The 18,324-nt window shown below is 40.8% G+C and overlaps 1 protein-coding gene across 3 annotated transcripts in view; it reads left to right on the forward strand.

Annotated features, from left to right (window-relative positions):
* CNTN4 (contactin 4) overlaps positions 1–18,173 on the forward strand; it is a 961,173-nt gene extending 943,000 nt beyond the window's left edge. For all 3 annotated transcript variants that reach the window (XM_045992257.1, XM_045992258.1, XM_045992259.1), the window contains 9 exons: positions 1,356–1,514; positions 4,121–4,270; positions 5,783–5,853; positions 6,915–7,149; positions 7,635–7,747; positions 8,289–8,475; positions 8,908–9,020; positions 14,139–14,307; positions 16,494–18,173. In XM_045992257.1, coding sequence (XP_045848213.1) covers positions 1,356–1,514; positions 4,121–4,270; positions 5,783–5,853; positions 6,915–7,149; positions 7,635–7,747; positions 8,289–8,475; positions 8,908–9,020; positions 14,139–14,307; positions 16,494–16,594 — 1,298 coding nt within the window. In that variant the 3' untranslated portion in view covers positions 16,595–18,173. The remainder of the gene's footprint in view (positions 1–1,355; positions 1,515–4,120; positions 4,271–5,782; positions 5,854–6,914; positions 7,150–7,634; positions 7,748–8,288; positions 8,476–8,907; positions 9,021–14,138; positions 14,308–16,493) is intronic.
* The last annotated feature ends 151 nt before the right edge of the window (positions 18,174–18,324 follow it).

Genomic DNA, 18,324 nt, shown 5'->3' on the forward strand with positions numbered 1-18,324 from the left:
CCTCAGCTCTATCCAGGTGGCATTAGACTGGCATGCCGAAATGTCACCATGGAAAATTAATCAGTTTCAGCGTACAGATTTCCAGACCTTTCATGCAGGAGTAGGAGGGAGAAGATAAATTTAGTTTCACCTGTGGGTCTATAAAAATGATTTTTTAAAAAGGAAAGAGAAATTTAGGGCATCCTATGAAGGGTAAAGGAGTGAAAGTCTTACTTCAGGAAATTACAATTAACTTTTCATCACTCCGCTAGACGTCTTTCTTCCCTGCCCAGCCACATGGCCCAGTAGTGCATGGCAGTACACTTGACCTCTATATGTGGCTGAGCAAAGCCCTCACAGGAATAGCTTCTTATTCCTGTCTCAGGGACATGAGGACTGTCATCATGTCTCCCTCATGATCACCCTCTCTCCTGAGGCAGTCAGTTGTGTCTTGCTACCAATGCCTTGAATTGCCTGGTGAGAACTTTTCCTGTTAGAATCTAAGACACCTCTGGGGCTTTGCTTGGGTTGCAATTTTGTGTTTGTTTGCCTATCGCTTTCCATCCTCTGTTTATCTGTGATTTCCAAGCCTTCATTTAGAACTGATTTCCTCTCATTTCAATGGTTTAAATACATGGGGAGAAACAGTGAACAGCAAGAAGATAAGTAGAAAAATAACAGGTATGATTTACAGAAGCTGCGAGTGAGGGTCTTTCGACTCCAGCCCAGGTCTGAAGTTGTACTGAAGAAGATATAATCTTGTGACTCTTGAGCATCGGCCACTTTCACAGACATTCCCTTGTATACAAGTGTGTGTTCACATATGACATGGGGCAGGGCTGGGGTCAGTAATTACAGCACAGTAGAAATGTATGGAGCAGCATTATGACCATTGAAATCCCAAAGCCAGTTCTGCTCAAATCCACATGGTCAGTCCTAGCAATGACCATTTCCAAAAGACTGTCATCTTCATTTATCACTATTCTATCCACAGATAATGCTGCCTGACCCATATCAGAAGCCTGTAAACATATGATAGATGAATTAATGAACTTGAGCTTTTGTGGTATCTCACTATTCTCTCCTACCATTTGGAACCAGTATTCTATTTTAATTCTTTGCTGACCTGTTATTTTTTTCTGATTATATAGTGACCCCCCCCGAAAGAAGAGTCCCTGTCTTTTCCATCTCTGTAGTTTCAGAGCCTAGAAGAATGTTGGGCACCTTGTCGGCATTCAAAAAGGAATTGACAAGTGATGAATCTGTGAGTGGGTGAATAAATGGTTGATTGGATCAGCACTGCACTCAGTTACACAATCACTCGCTTGGACACGTGAACGTACTCCTCCACCTCTGAGGGTCTTGCTCTTTCACAGGTCCCCCAGGACCCCCAGAGGCCGTGACCATAGATGAAATTACAGATACCACCGCTCAGCTGTCCTGGAGACCCGGACCTGACAACCGCAGCCCCATCACCATGTATGTCATTCAAGCCAGGACTCCATTCTCCGTGGGCTGGCAAGCAGTCAATACAGGTACCATATTGGATGCCTGGTGCTCGTGTCTCACAGAGGCTTCTGAAACTCAGCATAATGGACAGAGCACTGTGACAGAAGCCAAGGGCCATCTAGGTTCCGATTAAGACACAACTATGAATGATACATTGTGGCAGTGTTTCCTAAACCTCAGTCAATGGTACTATCATTTCTTTAATATTTTTCTTTATATCAATTCACATTTGTTTGCTTGTTTTTTTTTTTTTAACTTGTCCTAAGCAATAATGTCTATGAAATGCTAGGTCTGTATGTTGGTCATAGTTTTCCTTAACATACATATTAAAATACTTTATTTGTAACAACAACAAAAAAATTCAATCTGCATACCTAAAATTATCTGTGTGTTACTGATGATACACTTTGAGAAGCTGTGGATTATGCTAGTCTACATAGTCTATGTAAAGTAACTGGTTTCTTGAGAGCCATATATAAAGGCTAGCCTAGAGCCTAGCCTTTATATATGGCTATATATAGGACCGCCTAGAGCCTCTTGACTTCCTATCTATTTTTTTTTAAGATGGCTAAATTTGGACATGAAGAATCATGAGATTCTGTTATATTAAAAGCCATGTGAGTTGCCATACCATCCCTGCCCCTCCAAACTGACTCTTGTTATTTTATGTAGGTTTCATTTGAGGAAGAATGGACAAATAAGTAGTTATTGCCAGCAAGATACACACTCCTCTGATCCTCAAGGGTTGGCTGTGTCATCTTGATATTTGAGATAGAAGTACATGGGGTGATAGGATTAGTTCTGTGCAATTCAGATGAATCATATTGATTTTAACAACCTTGTTTGTTGGTTTTTGTTTTTGTTTTTGTTTGTTTTTGTTTTTTTTACATCAGCTGGTCCAACCTCAGAAATAGTTTGAAGCTCAATCTCTTTCTTCTGAGTCACATTTGTGCTTAGGAAGGAAAGACAGAAAAAATCTGGAAGTTAGGGAATCATGCTAGCCCTGACTCTGCTACTCAGAAGATCTCTAGACAACTGCATCTTCTGAAATGGGCATGATGAACCAAAAGAGAAACAATTGTGAAACATTTTAAGAACAAGAAGTACTACAGAAATATAATGAAGAAAAGGAAGAGGATAAAGATGCTGCTGATTGGGGTGCCTGGGTGGCTCAGTAGGTTAAAGCCTCTGCCTTCGGCTCAGGTTGTGATCCCAGGGTCCTGGGATTGAGCCCCGCACCAGGCTCTCTACTCAGCGGGGAGCCTGCTTCCCTTCCCTTCTCTCTGCCTGCCTCTCTGCCTACCTGTGATCTCTGTCAAATAAATAAATAAAATATTAAAAAAAAAAGATGCTGCTGATAATGATGGTTTAAAAAAAAACAAACTACAATTTCCTGAGCCCTTGCTGTGTGCTCTATGCTTTGCTAAATGCTTTTTTTTTTTTTTTTTTAATTTTCTCAACAGTGGTGTGAATAGATATTGTTATTAGCCTCATTTTATGGTAGGGAAACCAAAGCACTGGAAAGGTTAAGAGACTTGCCCAAGGTTATTGGGGTACTAAGTATGGATTCAAGTTTAGAATCCAGATGGTCTGACTCCAAAGCCCATACTCTTTACCTTTGAAGGCTTGGACTGTGTTAGTGTGGCCTAAGGAGCCTGGCAGCCACTGAACCCTAGTCACCAGGGTGATGGCCTCAGCTTTGTCACAGGGGACCTCCCTTTAAATCTTCTCAGCCACATGGGAAATCTCTATTTTTTTATATTTTTTATTTTGTTTATCTATTTATTTATTTATTTATTTTAGTAAGCTCTACACCCAATGTGGGGCTTGATCTTACAACCCCAAAATCAAAAGTTGCATGGTGTACCGACTGAGCCAGCCAGGCACCCCTCACGCGGGAAATCTTTATGATAACCCATTTAAAACTCAAACAGTTGTTCAGTGAGCCTGGAGGCAATGTCCATTGCTTGTTGCTTTATGGCATCAAACAGTGGGCCGTGTCCTCTTGGGAAGGAGCTCTTCTCCAAATACTTCTGGGTGAATATTATCAAATTCTGCCTCTCTGACTCCCTGATCTTCATGGCCTTTCCTTTTAAGTTTACAGATTCTTTCTTAAGATGTGTTAGTACAGTTCCTGTCAGTGGTATTATAGATTCATAATTTTGTTAACTTCATTATTATAATAAGTTACAGAACTTGGACCACACAGTCAAAGGTGCAAATTCAGTGCAATCTTGGGTCAGTAACTTAATCTTTATAAGGCACCTTTTCCTCATCTACAAAAATGATGACAGTGATTTTATTTTATTCATAGAATAGCTGTAAAGAGTAAACAGTGTACACAACACTGTGCAGTAAATGCTGGAAAATGTATTAGGTGATAGCAATAATGATTACAGTCAAGTGCCTTGAGGCTTTAAAGACCATAATGTCATATGCTGGTATCTGATTTGAATTTGTTAGTTTAGCAAAAGAGAGTTCTGGAATTACTTCCCTCTAACAGCTGTTGTACAACTCATCTCAGACCAACTACAATGCCCAGCACACAGTAATGGTAATGATGATGGATGGAAGCTCCTCTCTGCTTGACATGGAATCCTGTAAAACATCCCCACCTTTTGATGTCTTTCAGTCCCAGAACTTATTGATGGGAAGACATACACAGCGACTGTCGTGGGTTTGAACCCTTGGGTCGAGTATGAATTCCGCACCGTTGCCGCCAATGTGATTGGGATCGGGGAGCCCAGCCGGCCCTCAGAGAAGCGGAGGACAGAAGAGGCTCGTGAGTAGCAGCCACGACACAGAGTCTGTGCCAGTAGCTATGATCTCTTAGGAAAAGGCTTTGAATTCTTCCTGCTCTTCAGCCCTAACGAGGCTCTATATTAGCAACCCCTTCCCTTGAATGATTACAATGATCAGAAACCAGGTGAGGACTTGCTCAGCTTACTGAGTCTCAGTCAAGAGTTAAGTTCTTACTCTCCACTGGGTCTCCTTGTACAGGGGGAGACACCCTGTGCTTAGTTCTTCTGATGCCAACTCTTTCTTCGTTGGTTCATTTTCACCAAGATTCTTCAACCAGGAATTATTTTTTAACACATGCCCCACATTTTGAATAAAATCAACACACAGAAATCATGAGTTGCAAAGAATAAACTCCTTAGAAGTATTCAGTAAGATTTTCTTACTGACCTTTCCCAGAAGCTAAGATTCAGACATCCTGCTAATTCACACAAGCCCAGGCAACAGTTCAGTATGAGACCCTCCGTGCCCACAGCCTGAAGGAGCACAGGGCGAGAATAACAGGCACTTGCGTCAGTTGTATATTTCCTTCTCTCTTGTCAAGTGGGCGGCCTATGTGTGGGTCTTTGCAGAGTCCCCACCTGTTACAAGGTCAAGTGTATGTTGAAGGTTCCTAAGCAAATGGGAACTCTGACCCTACTCTTTGGGCAGAAATCCATCTAGATCTATTTTATTGGCTTTCATTGAGGGAACACACCCAGTCACCAATTTCTAAATTCTTTCTGGAATCTTTCATTTATATGGTGGTAACTAGCTAATCCCCATGCTCTCTTTTCCCCCTCCAAAACTGTCATTGAATTGATTGCTCTCAGCAGTCCTGAGGAAGAAGCTAGCATAATTCCCCCTCTTTTACAGAGAAAACTGGGGATCAAAGAGGTTAAGCACAGTGAGCCAGGGGTCAACCTATGTCCACCACTTCCTTCAGCACCCAGCTCAAAACTCACCTTCCTCCGAGAAGCCATTAGCCCACCCTTACTCTGAGCAGCCTGCTACTTCAGAACGTCACTGCACTTCATTCTGTCTGCACCGTATTGTTGTTTATTGTCGACATCCCTCTGTAATTGCTCTGCATGTGCTCTCTCCCTCCAACAAGATTGTAAGCTCTGCACGGGCAGAGTGTGTATTGTCTGTCTTTTGTGTACCACCGCATCATTAATAAATGCCTCTCTAAGCATTAGAACCAGAACCTCAGTCCTTTCAAAGCACTAAACCTCGGCCTCTAGGGATGCAGCCGAACTCAGCTGGTCAGACTTGTCACATACCTTGTGTACCTTGTTGAATGGGAAACGGGTAACCAATAGCAATTTCCTTGGTACGTTTCACTTCTTTAAGCCGACGCTTTGGGTGGCTTAAGCACACTGGTCCTGATCTCAAAAGACAAAGATACATGTTTATCAACGTATTTGCTTAAAGTGAGTCACTTCAGCCAGGTGACCTTCCTGCCCCTCATTTGCTTTTACCACCTGACATGACTTGTTTTTTGTTTCCTGCACAGTCCCCGAAGTCACCCCAGCTAACGTCAGTGGTGGTGGAGGCAGCAAATCTGAGCTGGTTATAACCTGGGAGGTAAATGAATCATGGAACAAAAGGAACACTCAGTAGTCTAGGCTATTTTATTTTTTTCCTCTGTGTTAAAAAAAAACTCTGAGAAGTTTTCTCCTGTGTATTTAAGAGCCAAAACTCAGTGGAGTGCAAACACTGCCTCTCACCTAGCTAATGAGTAGCAGGAAAAGATGGTGTTTGCCCATTAATTGTTGAATTAAGTTTTAATTGGATGCATCACAGAAAAAACATCATGAAATGAAAGACAACACAAGAAAAAAAAATATATATATATGTATATGTGTGTGTGTATATATATCCATGAAGGCTGGTCCAAAGAATACCACTTTTCCTTTCTTCGTGAATTGAGACATAGGCAATTGACTTAAAACCTCTGCCAGCAATAGATTGGGTGTGCCAGCATGATTTCCTGGCCATTGGCTTTGCTTCTGGAGCCCTCTTCTGTAAGGTATTTTTAAAACAACTTGAGGTAGGTTAGTTACCAATTTATTAAAAATTTAGTTTGAGAGAGGAGATTGAAGTTTTTTGAAGTGTACTTAATGTTTTTGAAAGATTCTAGACAACAGTCCCTGAAGTTAAAATCTTTCATTTAATTAAAGCCCCAGCAGTGAAGGAAATTTCTCACCCCCTTCAGCTTAGCTCCTCAGTTCTGAGGGGGAAGATCTTGCCTGCACCAAGATGAGATCTGCAATGCGATCTTTTGTCTGTTTGCCCCTGGAGGAAGATTCGTATTGGATGGTACATGTTGCACTGTTGGTTTCTAGATCAACTATCCACTGAATTTCCTAGTCATTTCTAAGAATTTCAGAGCTGGGTCTCCCCCATCAACAAGCAGGCTCTCCACTGCAGGTTCTCCCTGGGGTTCGTTTAACCTTATTTCAGTACCTCGTGCATAGCTAAGATAAATGGATGGCAAGCCCCAAACCTGTCTCCTGACAAAATCCGAAGTAAGATATGTGGGAAAAATGTCTATAAGAACGTTGGAAGGTAGGGTGAAATGAAACAATCTTAGCATTTGAATCAAACTGCTGTGATTTCTGAAGACTACCTCCCTTCTTTCCCAGACGGTCCCCGAGGAATTACAGAATGGCAGAGGCTTTGGCTATGTGGTGGCCTTCCGGCCCTACGGCAAAATGATCTGGATGCTGACAGTGCTGGCGTCAGCCGATGCCTCCAGATACGTGTTCAGGAATGAGAGCGTGCGCCCCTTCTCTCCCTTTGAGGTTAAAGTGGGTGTCTTCAACAATAAAGGAGAAGGCCCGTTCAGTCCCACCACAGTAGTGTATTCTGCAGAAGAAGGTATGATTTATGCTGCCTCTATAAGGGATACATGTTCAGCTATGTGATGTTACTGATTTTAGGACTGAACTGTCACCCAGCTCTCCCGACTCTTACTCAAGTCAGTTGGCTTTCCTTTCTTCTAATCCTCTTATTTTCATAATCCAGTGACCAGGACTCTCGCCTACGGCAAATGCTAATTAACAAGAATGTGTGTTAAAGGAATTGCTAGCTATGAAAACTTGGTGCTTAAATTTAAGCAGTCCTGGATTATTTCTCTTCCATCTACCCTCAAATTTAGAAGCCAAAGGCTTTTGTCTTTATCATCTTTGTTTCCACTCCATTCCAGCTATTAATCATGGCTCCTCTGTAAAATGATGGTTAGGGTCCTAATCACTAAGGGCTGTTATACACCCATGAGTTATTTGCTCCTTATAATCCCAGTATCTAGAAGCCTATCCGAAGGAGACTGATAGAGTAATTACTTTTTCCACGTTCATCTGTAGAACCCACCAAACCACCAGCCAGCATCTTTGCCAGAAGTCTGTCTGCCACAGACATTGAAGTTTTCTGGGCCTCCCCCATGGAAAAGAATAGAGGGCGGATACAAGGCTATGAGGTAAGTAAGAGATACGTGCATCGGGTCTGGCAACTTCAAGACACATTGTATTGAGAAAAAGACTCAGATTCCCATTTAGAGGAATTTGTTTCAGAGAACAATGGCTTCTAGTAGACATTAGTTGAAGCATTAACATCCCACTGTGAGATCACCCTTTTTCTGGTACACCGTAGGAACGTATTTTTCAAAATACATGTGGGTCTAAGCATTTATAAGAGGGTTGACAAAATGAGCTTTGACTTTTGACACACACAGAATCACTTGGGCTCAAGATGAATGTAGGGGACAAGTGAGAAATAGCCAATAATGGTTGTGCCAATTTTCCTTCCCACTATGAAGCTAAGAACAAAAAGGGGGGCCCTTCCTATTCCGGGTAAGTTCTCAGAGCATACCAAGCCCTTGGCTCCGAAAGTTCCACGTATGAGTTGGTATAAAAAATTAATTCCATCATAAGAATCTGCATTTTTTAAAAAATCAGCTGATGACATTGAAAATATCCCCAAAGATATGATTTCCAAGGTCTTCCCTTTTATTTTCTCAGGTTAAATACTGGAGACATGATGACAAGGAAGAAAATGCTAGAAAAATACGAACAATTGGAAATCAGACATCAACAAAAATCACCAATTTAAAAAGCAGCGCACTGTATCATTTAGCTGTCAAGGCATATAATACTGCAGGGACAGGCCCGTCCAGCGCAACGGTCAATGTGACAACCAGAAAGCCACGTAAGAACATCCTTGCTCAGAAATATTTTAGGGATTCATCAGACATATCCCCAGTTCATTCCTCATCCCCACCTCCCAGTAATCATTTTGCATACTAATTGGTATCATTATGTGGATTCAAATTTACCTTAGCATTTTAACTGAACCTTTCCGAATACCATGCAAAATTCATTGCTCCAGAGGACAGAAAGATAAATGTTTTTTTCCTCACTGGGAAGGGCTACTTCTTTTAGATATAAATGTTAGGCGATCAACTGAATCTTTTTCCATTTGCAATGCTGTATCTCGTCAGATTTTAGTGACCTTGAAGACACATATTAGTGCAATAGCCCATTAAATTGCCTCCACTCTTGAATTCTAGTAAGGATATATTCCTCAGAATCCATTGAGACTTAATAATCTGTGACTTCGTATATCTTAATTCTTTTATAGCACCAAGTCAACCCCCCGGAAACATCATATGGAATTCATCGGACTCCAAAATTATCCTGAATTGGGATCAAGTGAAGGCCCTAGATAATGAGTCGGAAGTAAAAGGATACAAAGTGGGTAATTTCTTTTTTGCAGAGGCCCCTAATCCTGCTGTTAGTGAGAACAGTCTCTTCTCAGGAAATCATTTGACTATGTTCTCACTTTCCCTGATGACGTCCCACAGCCCCTCTAGGCATCTCTGTCCCCAGAGTGGCTTGCTCTGAGTTTTATAAATAGTCCGTGGCAATAAGGCACTTGTAGAAAATTGACTAAACTTTGGAATCAGGCAGAGTGAATCAGAAATGGTTGAAGACCTTGTAGTTGTGTCATCAAAAACTCATGAAGAACCACGTTTGTAACATCTCTCCAGTCAGCTTTGTTTTGTGCTTGCCCTGGTTGGCTTTTTTTTTTTTTTTTTTATCAACAGTACTATGAATGGTTAATCATTTTTGTTCATGTTCCTATAGTTAGATTTATTTAGAGAAAAAGAAGCAAGGAATTTGTAGAAGATTCATTGGCCTAATCCCAGAGTGCTAGCATGACTTCAAAGAGCTAGAAAAGGAAATGTGAATAGCCTTGGTGCCACAATTAAAAGCAGTTGGTAATATCTTGTTTTGTTTTACTGTACGCGACATTCGAGGCAGTACAGTGCAGGCCAGACAAAAGCAGTCCGTAGGCTATGTTTTGTGGTATTTTTGCAGAGTGATGTTGAGCATAGCAGAAAGGTATTTTAACTAGTTTTAACTAGCCCAGGAACTAGTTAAAAAGCACGGGACTCTTGGAAAGTTCTTGATAAAACCAAAGCTGGAATTGGGAATTGACATACTTGGTGGTAGAACCTTGGGTATTAAGATTAGAGAGAGATTCGGGGAAAGGCTCCCTGTCATGCATTCCTTTTCTTTTATTCACATCGCACAGTGATTTGTATTGTACCAATGGAGAAACATTCCCTAAAAACTAATCTCCAGACCTTTTACTGGGCCCTTTTCTAAGAGCCCAGAGTCTTCTAGCATATAGCATAAAGAGATAGGAGACCCACATATTGGTCCTCTATTGACTCTGTGACTCTAAGTAAATCATTTAACCCCTTGGGACTGCATTTTCTCTTTCAATAAGGAGAAATTTTCTATTTCTATTTTCTATTTCTATATTTCTCTGAACTTTTGCCCAGACATTTCAGTTGGGCCATGAAAAAGGGAGAGAGGGCTCTGGGAAAAAGTGTTCCAAGCACAGTGAATGGTGTGTGCCAAGGTCCTGAGGTACACGCATGCCAGTATGATACAACAGGAAGCACGAGAGACTGTGGTGAATTAGAGACTTTCTCATTGTCCAGAAGAAGCTGTGGCTTTTGGGCTCTTGCATATTGTTGAAAAACAGCGTGGCTATATCTTCCAGTTTCTTGGTAGAACCCAACATTTTTTCATGTGTAAGTTTTTGGACAGTTTTAAATATTGACATCTAACTCAAAATAAAATAAACACTCCAAGAGCCAAACAGTTAAAATATGCGGGACAGATGTGACCCATGGGCCATCAGTTTTCTACCTCTAACCTCCTTGTTTTGCATTCGTGAAGACAGAGACCAGAGAGGGGAAACAATTTTCCCACGTAGATGGTGACCAAACTAGGCTGAGTTAAGAATATAGACTATTGACCCAGACTGCCTGGGTTTGAATGCTAAATCTACCCTTTACCATTCATAGTTCCCTGGGCAAATTGCATAGTAGCTTCAGGTCTCAGTGTACTCATCTTTGAAATCAGATTTAGAGTGCCTACCTCAATACGTAATGGTGTTAGTACTTAGAACATACAGTGTTCGTTGGCCCCATTGAAGATGTCAGTCAGTTTCCTCCAAAGCCACAGTGCAGCTCCCCAAAGTTGAAGAGCCCAGGTGTCCCATAATATGGTAGCAGGTGGTAACAAAGCTCTCATTGCTTGTGAGGAGGACGTCTCCAGGCACCGAGTGTATGACTGTGTCAGTGAAGTGGAGAGGTTCCCTGCCAGGTTCCATACATAGTGTTTTGAATCAAAGTGCAGGCCAAAATAACACAGTTAGGGGCTCTTTCTCCCTGGTGTAGTGATCTCGAAACCCAGATCCCTGGTATGTATGGTTGTAGCCAAAGAGTGGGAATAGCCATAGAACATAAAAACCCCTAAATGTTGTTTGTTGTAGCATACAAGGACATCCAATGAAGGACAAGGAGCAGAGAAAATGCAATTTGAGGGAAAGTAGCTGAGAGTCCTATTGTTAACCTTGATTGTGGGAGTGTCTCCGTGATTTCAAAATATCTAGGGACCACAGCGGCAAGAACAGAAGCACAGAACTGTGACTAAGCACCATTCCCAGAGGGTCATTCAGGTCCAAGGAAATCACACCATTGGGAGGTGGTGACTTCACTTTTTTGGGGACTGATGGTCTGGACACTTCATATATTGATCTACATCTGGTGAGGAAATCAGAGGTCCAACAGCTCCATTTTAGCCACTCTTCCAATTCCCAAGGCAAAACTTGTCATCTTTGATAAATTAGGACAAATCTCCACTTTGATGTTTCACCCAGACATTGAAAAATGGACTACAACTGAAATAATTTCAGGTTGTCGATACCGTCTAAAGTGATAAGAACTAAAATTAAACTTCTCTTACTTTTCATTAAAATAAAGAACATACGGCATTCAAACACAAAGTAGGCATTGATTTGTGTTTGCTACTGTTAATTCCCATGAACCTGCCTTTCCCCCCTGTCTCCTGTCCTGGATTATATGAAATGCAAGCACAGCCTTCAAATAGGTCAGCTGAACCGAGTGTTTGGTGTAAATAAAGGTTTTACAGGCTTTTATTTAGGTTCCAAGGCAGTCCCTAATATTACAAGACTGATAAGCCGTGCTGATAACGGAGCTGTTTTCTCCTGGAAGTGTTTCTCCTGGATTTCTATTTGAAACTGGTTGAATTCTGTGTGCTCTGGCAAGGACCAGAGGTAAATCAAAGAAGCAATTTATTCCTCAAAGCCAGATGTGCCCTCGCATCCCATCAGCCAGCCCACGTTCCTGACGGGCCGTGATGAGACGCTTTGACACTCCTGAATGTGCCTGAGGATTTATTTGAGCCTGATCCTGAGCGAGGGGACACCGTGTTGATACAACTGATGCTCCGGAGAGGAAGGGGGCGCTTATGAATCTTTCCCCTTAAGGAAATTGTGTTTTCCACCTTGTATTAGAGAGATATAAATTAAGGTGCTGAAATGCCAGGCAACAAATGGGATCTATACCATTTTAGGGAATTTTTTTGAATTTTATGTGTGTCTGGTTTTTATTGCAATAGTGGAGTGGGTCTTACATCTCTAACTTCAGCAGATCAGAATTTTAAAATGTGGGCTAACCTTACCCATCTCAAAGTTCAAAGTGCCGTTGGTGGACCAGAGGCCTTGGCATTATTTGAGAACTCGTTAGAAATGGAGATTTTTAAGGTCCAACCCTAGAACTACTAAGTTGGAAACTCTGAGCTGGGTTCCAGTGGTCTGTGTTTGAATGAACCCTCCAGGCAATTCTGATCCACATTCAGGTCAAATCCCTGACCTAATCCAGGGTTTGCAGCCACATCATTTCAAACTTTTTTTTTTTTCCCCACAAACCACACGTCTACCTCACCTCTGTGGAGTCTAACTCTGGAGTGCGGCTGTAGCAGACTTTCTGAGCCTCCTCACTTTGGCCAGTCTGAGCTGGATAACTCTCAGCCTAAAGGACTGTCCTCTGCATTGCAGGATGTCCTGCAGCATCCCTGGCCCCCACCTGGTAAACACTAGTGCTTCCTGTGACAACCAAAACTGGTCCGAAGACATTGCCAAATGCCCCCTGGGGGAGAGGAGCAAAATTGCCCCCCCCCATCCTGTTGCAAAGCACTAGGCTAGAGCGACAGTATTTTTTACACGTTCCCCAAGTGCTTCTGCCGCACAGCCAGGACGGAGAACACTGATCACCCACCGCTCCATTTCTCACTAAGAGGAGAAACTGGAGGTATTGGAGGGCTATAATTTAAGAGTTGGGGTTCAGGAGCTCTCACCTTGCCACGTACCTGCTCTTTGTCCTCATCCAGCCTCTGTTTTCTCATCTGCGGCAACTCATCTGCGGCAAGGAATAATAATGCCTGTGTTGTCCGATTGTTGTGACAGTTAAACATGGTGATGTCGATAAGGCGCTTAGGTCACAGTCAACATCAGAAAGTATTTGCAGGACAATCATCATCCCCGTTGTTATATCCAAAAGGGAAGATGCGCTTGTCCAGATGCGCTTTTAGGTTTTGTTTCTGTTGGTGGCAATCGGGGTAGGCAGTTCCAGGCAGGGGGATGTGTTTTCAGGAGACCTAGTTGGGAACCTCATCAAATGAGCCACCAACCCAGACTTCCATCCAGGAGAGGTCAAGAAAGGAAAGACGAGTGGGACTGTTGAAGCTATAGACATTTCTGGAGTGACAGTGATGGCCACAGAATATTCCCTATTTTCCACAGAGCTCAGAAGGAGGTCCCAGGGGGATGAAAAGGGGGTTACTGCCCTTGCCTTTTGAAGATCATCTCCCTGTGCTGAAATGGGCTTTCTCCAGAGGTTTCATGATAATAATAATTTATGATGCCTGTCTTGTGCTTCTCACCTTTGCCAAGTATGTTTATCTCGCGTTCCCTTTAAGCCATCATAAACACTGTATGTCTTACATGCTTCCTTTGAGCCAGTCCTTCACTGATAGGCAATCCTCGTGCAATCTTGAAAACAGCCCAACAAGGTGGGTTCATTGTTTGAAGCTTAGATTGTAAAGAGGACTATAGTCCCACAGTGGCCAAGTTGCTTCCGATGCCAAAGCCCCTCACATGTGACTGAGCTCTGTGTGGCCTCCAAGAGGAAGTCGTTTTCCAGGTGTGTTACCTGAGCCTTCCAGAGGTTCTGTGTGGCCACGCAGGGCATTGGTTGACAGATGCTGCCTCCGTCCGCATGCCACAGTGTTCTGTACACTCGTTCCTCATAATGAAACGGTGGCTGCAGACGTGCCCCTTACTATAAGTGAGGCTCCCAGGGGTGTGTGGGCAGCCTGACCGCCTCGGTGGTCCCACATTTTGCTGGTGCCCAGAGGTGAGAACAATGGATGTTCCATCTTTGGGGCCTTTGTGAGGATGGCAGGTGACACCTGTTCTTTCTGTATTGGCAGGTCTTGTACAGATGGAACAGACAAAGCAGCACATCTGTCATTGAGACAAATCAGACATCAGTGGAGCTTTCTTTGCCTTTTGACGAAGATTACATAATAGAAATTAAGCCATTCAGTGATGGAGGAGACGGCAGCAGCAGTGAACAAATTCGAATTCCAAAGATATCAAGTAAGAGTGTCTTTTTCCTCCCCTCCCCCTGCCTGCTGGCTCTCCTCTGTCTTCCCAGTGAGCTCGGGCTTGGACAAAGGAAAGCCCACAAAGAAAGGCTTCTGTAACAATGGTCAGTCCTGTCCCCTTTCATTAGACAACTGATGTTTGCTGATCACAGGTGGTTTCATAAAAAAGACAATTTGACTAGTTTTGACTGATTTAATCAGTTACCAATCAAAAATCAGATTAAAGCAACCTCAAATCCGTCACACTAGTTTTCCCCGGTGGACACGTGCGCATCTATAAACAACTATAAAACTATCGCTCAGAAAGTTAAAAGCATGACTCAGTCAGCGAAAAAAAGCAAAGGGTTTTTTAAAATGTTGAGGCAATTTGTCTTTAGCAAAACAGTGTAACTCAGCGTCTGTGGCCGAAAATATTTTGAATTTGACATTATTAATTTTGAATGTGTGTATGTAACATGTACATAAATACACGTGTCTATATATAGTCAAGATTATCTTTAGTAACAAAGACAGAACAGTGTGAGAATATTCTTTTTTGAGCAACATAGTCAATCCTGTTTTATACATATACATATATGTTATATATTTATGTGTGTATATATATATATATATGTTTGCATATATCTCAGCAGAATATTATTTTTTATTGCATGGTTTCATTTATTTAAAAACAACAACAACAACAACAACAAAAATAAAAAAATAAAAACAACAACAATAGAAAAGGCAAATCCAGAGAGACAGAGATCAGATTAGTGACTTGCAGTGGCTGGCCAGTGGTATGAATTGCAGTGTAATGGGTTCTGGGTTTCCATTTGGGGTGATGGAAAAGTTCTGGAACGAGGGGTCTCAATCTCACAACCCTGAGATCATGATCTGAGCCTAAATCAAAAGCCAGTTGCTTAACTGACTGAGCCTCCCAGGCGCCCCAGCACATATGTCTTTAAAAAAAAAAAACAAAAACAAAACTGGGCAGAATTGAATTGTATACTTCACTAAGGCAAGGGCTCTAAATTCTGTTGAAAGGAACTAGAGATGTGGAACCAGAGATGTGGAAGTAATCACCAAGCCACAGAAACACAAGATTGGGGTTTGTTTGGGGGTTAATTTATCTCACTCTGTTTAAAAAAAAAAAAATCTAACTTCATACTTTCTTATCACTGTAAGGATTATTTGTTTTTTTTTTTTTTTAGATTGGTTATTCTTGGTTTAATTCATTCTAAAAACAAATCTTAAGCAATTATATTGGTATAATTAATTGATATTAGATGATAAGCATAAAACTGTGAAAAAAACAAGTTCTGTCCTTCAAAACATTGTCTACTTTGTTGGTCAAAGATCTTATACTCTTAGAGAAACCTCAAACAACAGTTGGTAATCTGTTACTATGAAAAATGTAAGACCTACAAGAAAGGGTTTTATTTGAAAGGCTTGAGATTATTTTGTTGGGAAAAAAGGATATATTCAGGCAGACATGGGTTTGAATCCCAGTTCAGCTATTTACTAACTGGTTGATCTCAGACAAGTATCTAACTCCTCTGGGCCCATATTTCCTCATCTGTTAAATAATGTAAAAACAATAACAGTTTTGCTTACAATTTGTGTAAGAATCAAGTGTCCCATGGCTCAATGCCCAGTGCAAAGGTAGAGTTAAAAAGGGAACAGCAACTTTTATTTTGCTGCATCATTGATATAACATTTATTAGTAATGTTATTAGTAATATTGAAGTTTCTTCTCATGTTAGATATAGAATCCTCATTTTGTAAATGCATCAGCAGACCTTGAGAGATGTGAAATAACTTACTCTTAGGTTCCTGGCTAGGGAGTCAGAGAACTGATATTAAAAAGTCATTAGGAGGGGTGCCTGAGTGGCTCAGTTGGTTAATCCATCTGCCTTCAGCTCAGGTCATGACCCCACCGTCCTGGAATGAGTCCCGCATCAGACTCCTTGCTCAGCAGGGATCCTGCTTCTCCCTCTGCCTGCCCTTCTCTCTGCTTGTGCTCTCTGTCATTTTCTCTCTGACAAATAAATAAAATCTTAAAAAAAAAAAGTCATTAGGAAATTGTTATTTCTGGTAGTATCTGGCCAGTTCTGCTGCTGCCTAAAACCCCGTGGCCTTGTTTTCCTCTGTAGCCAGGGTGAAGCAACAGTGAGTGAATTTATTCTCTCTTTTCAGATGCCTATGCAAGAGGAGCTGGACCTTCCACGTCAAATGCATGTACGCTGTCAGCCATCAGCACGATCATGATTTCCCTCACAGCTAGGTCCAGTTTATGACAAAAGTTATCTAAAGGACTTGCTGTTTATAATATAAGCAACATTTAGCTAGTTGTTTTGAAGACACCCAGTACTAAGTAATATTGTTGTTCAAGTACATCTTATTACTGGAAAAAAATGTTTTTTGCTTCTTTAGGAATGGCATTATACAGTACTTCCTCAAAGCAAATCTAGCTTTGTCTGAAGTTTCTTTGGAAACTCTGCAATGCACTGAAGACATCTGTAATATGATGTTACCAAAGCAGTTTACATATGTCCTTATATGCATATTTTTTATTATATATTTAGTGTTTTATAGAATTTTTTAAAGTTAACATGAAATGTAGATATTGATTTTTTTCCTCTGCTGTAAAATGCTATGGGCAACACAATCATTCAATTATTATTTGAGAATATTTCCTTTAGAGAAAGAGTTTGAAACTCACCTTGGTAAATAAATTACAAACTACTTGTACAGTTTTACAAGGATTCAGTGGCAGAAGAGCTGAAGATTTGGTCTGTAACTCAAGGCTACTGTATGTAAATGACTCTTTGGATGGTTAATGCATTGAATCAAGTCCTTTCGACATGTACAATATATTTTCCCACCCTGTTGTGAATTTTGCTGTTCAACGCAACTCGAGATGGTTTCAGGAATGGCTGTAAATTCAGAACCTAAACTAACTGCCCAAGAGGTACCTTGTGCAATATTCCCATCCCTGAATTTAGCATTGTACAGTAAGACTTTCTTTTCACTCAACTAAGTTAGCATTGTCTTTGTAGTAGCATTATCTTAGACATTAAATTTGAAGTTACATATCCAGTAGTAACATAGGCCAAAAGTGACTGTAGTCAACCAAGTCTTTCAGAGGATAAAAGATAATTTTACTATCTTCAAATGTATCTGTCTTGAATGTACATTTTTTAAAAAGGTAATTCTCTGTTGATGGAGTCATCATTTCTTTATATATGTGTATGTCTTTAATAATAGAGTTCTTCTTTTGAATCAAAATCATATATGGAACTTGGCAAATTTCTCCTATTTCAGCAAATAGTCACCACAAAGAATATTTTCATGACATGATAAAAAATCTTTAGTATAACCGTATGTTATCTTGATGATTATCCTGTTTTGCAGTAGGTAACTTAGTTGCTTTGTAAGCTTTACCTTCTAAGTCTTAAAATAACACATTGGAAAATGACAATATCAGAAAAAAAACATATTCTTTTGAAAAGAACTATTTGTTATAATGGGGGAGGTTTTGTAAGCTGACACTTGTGGAACGGTGCATGTAAAAGCAATGAAATTTTCTATAAAAATTTTCACAGGTAAACACTCTGCCACCTTTTCTTCTTTCTCAGAGAGCTCACATTTGCCTGTAATTTGTCATTTTTGCTTACAAATAATATAAGTTAACTTTTCAACCTTCTAGCTATATTTATCCAATAAAGTCATAATCAGGATTCCACTTGTGTAAAAACTAGGGCGGTAACCAGAAAAAAATATTGTCAGTATTTCAAGCTGTGTTCCTCTCTTAGTTTGATATGGTTACTTCTATGTTAAAATAAAACAGAACTTAAAATCACAGTCACAAAAAAATCAACAAAACAATAAAATGAATGAAAAAAAAATGACACCCCAGGTAGTTCCCCACCCCAGTGTAAATGATATTTACCAGTGATCTAGCATATGTAATCTTTTTTTAAAGGTATTGTTAATAAATATTCTGTCATTTGTAAAGATACTTGTC

This window comes from Meles meles, chromosome 20, assembly GCF_922984935.1.
Source record: "Meles meles chromosome 20, mMelMel3.1 paternal haplotype, whole genome shotgun sequence".
Taxonomy (NCBI): domain Eukaryota; kingdom Metazoa; phylum Chordata; class Mammalia; order Carnivora; family Mustelidae; genus Meles; species Meles meles.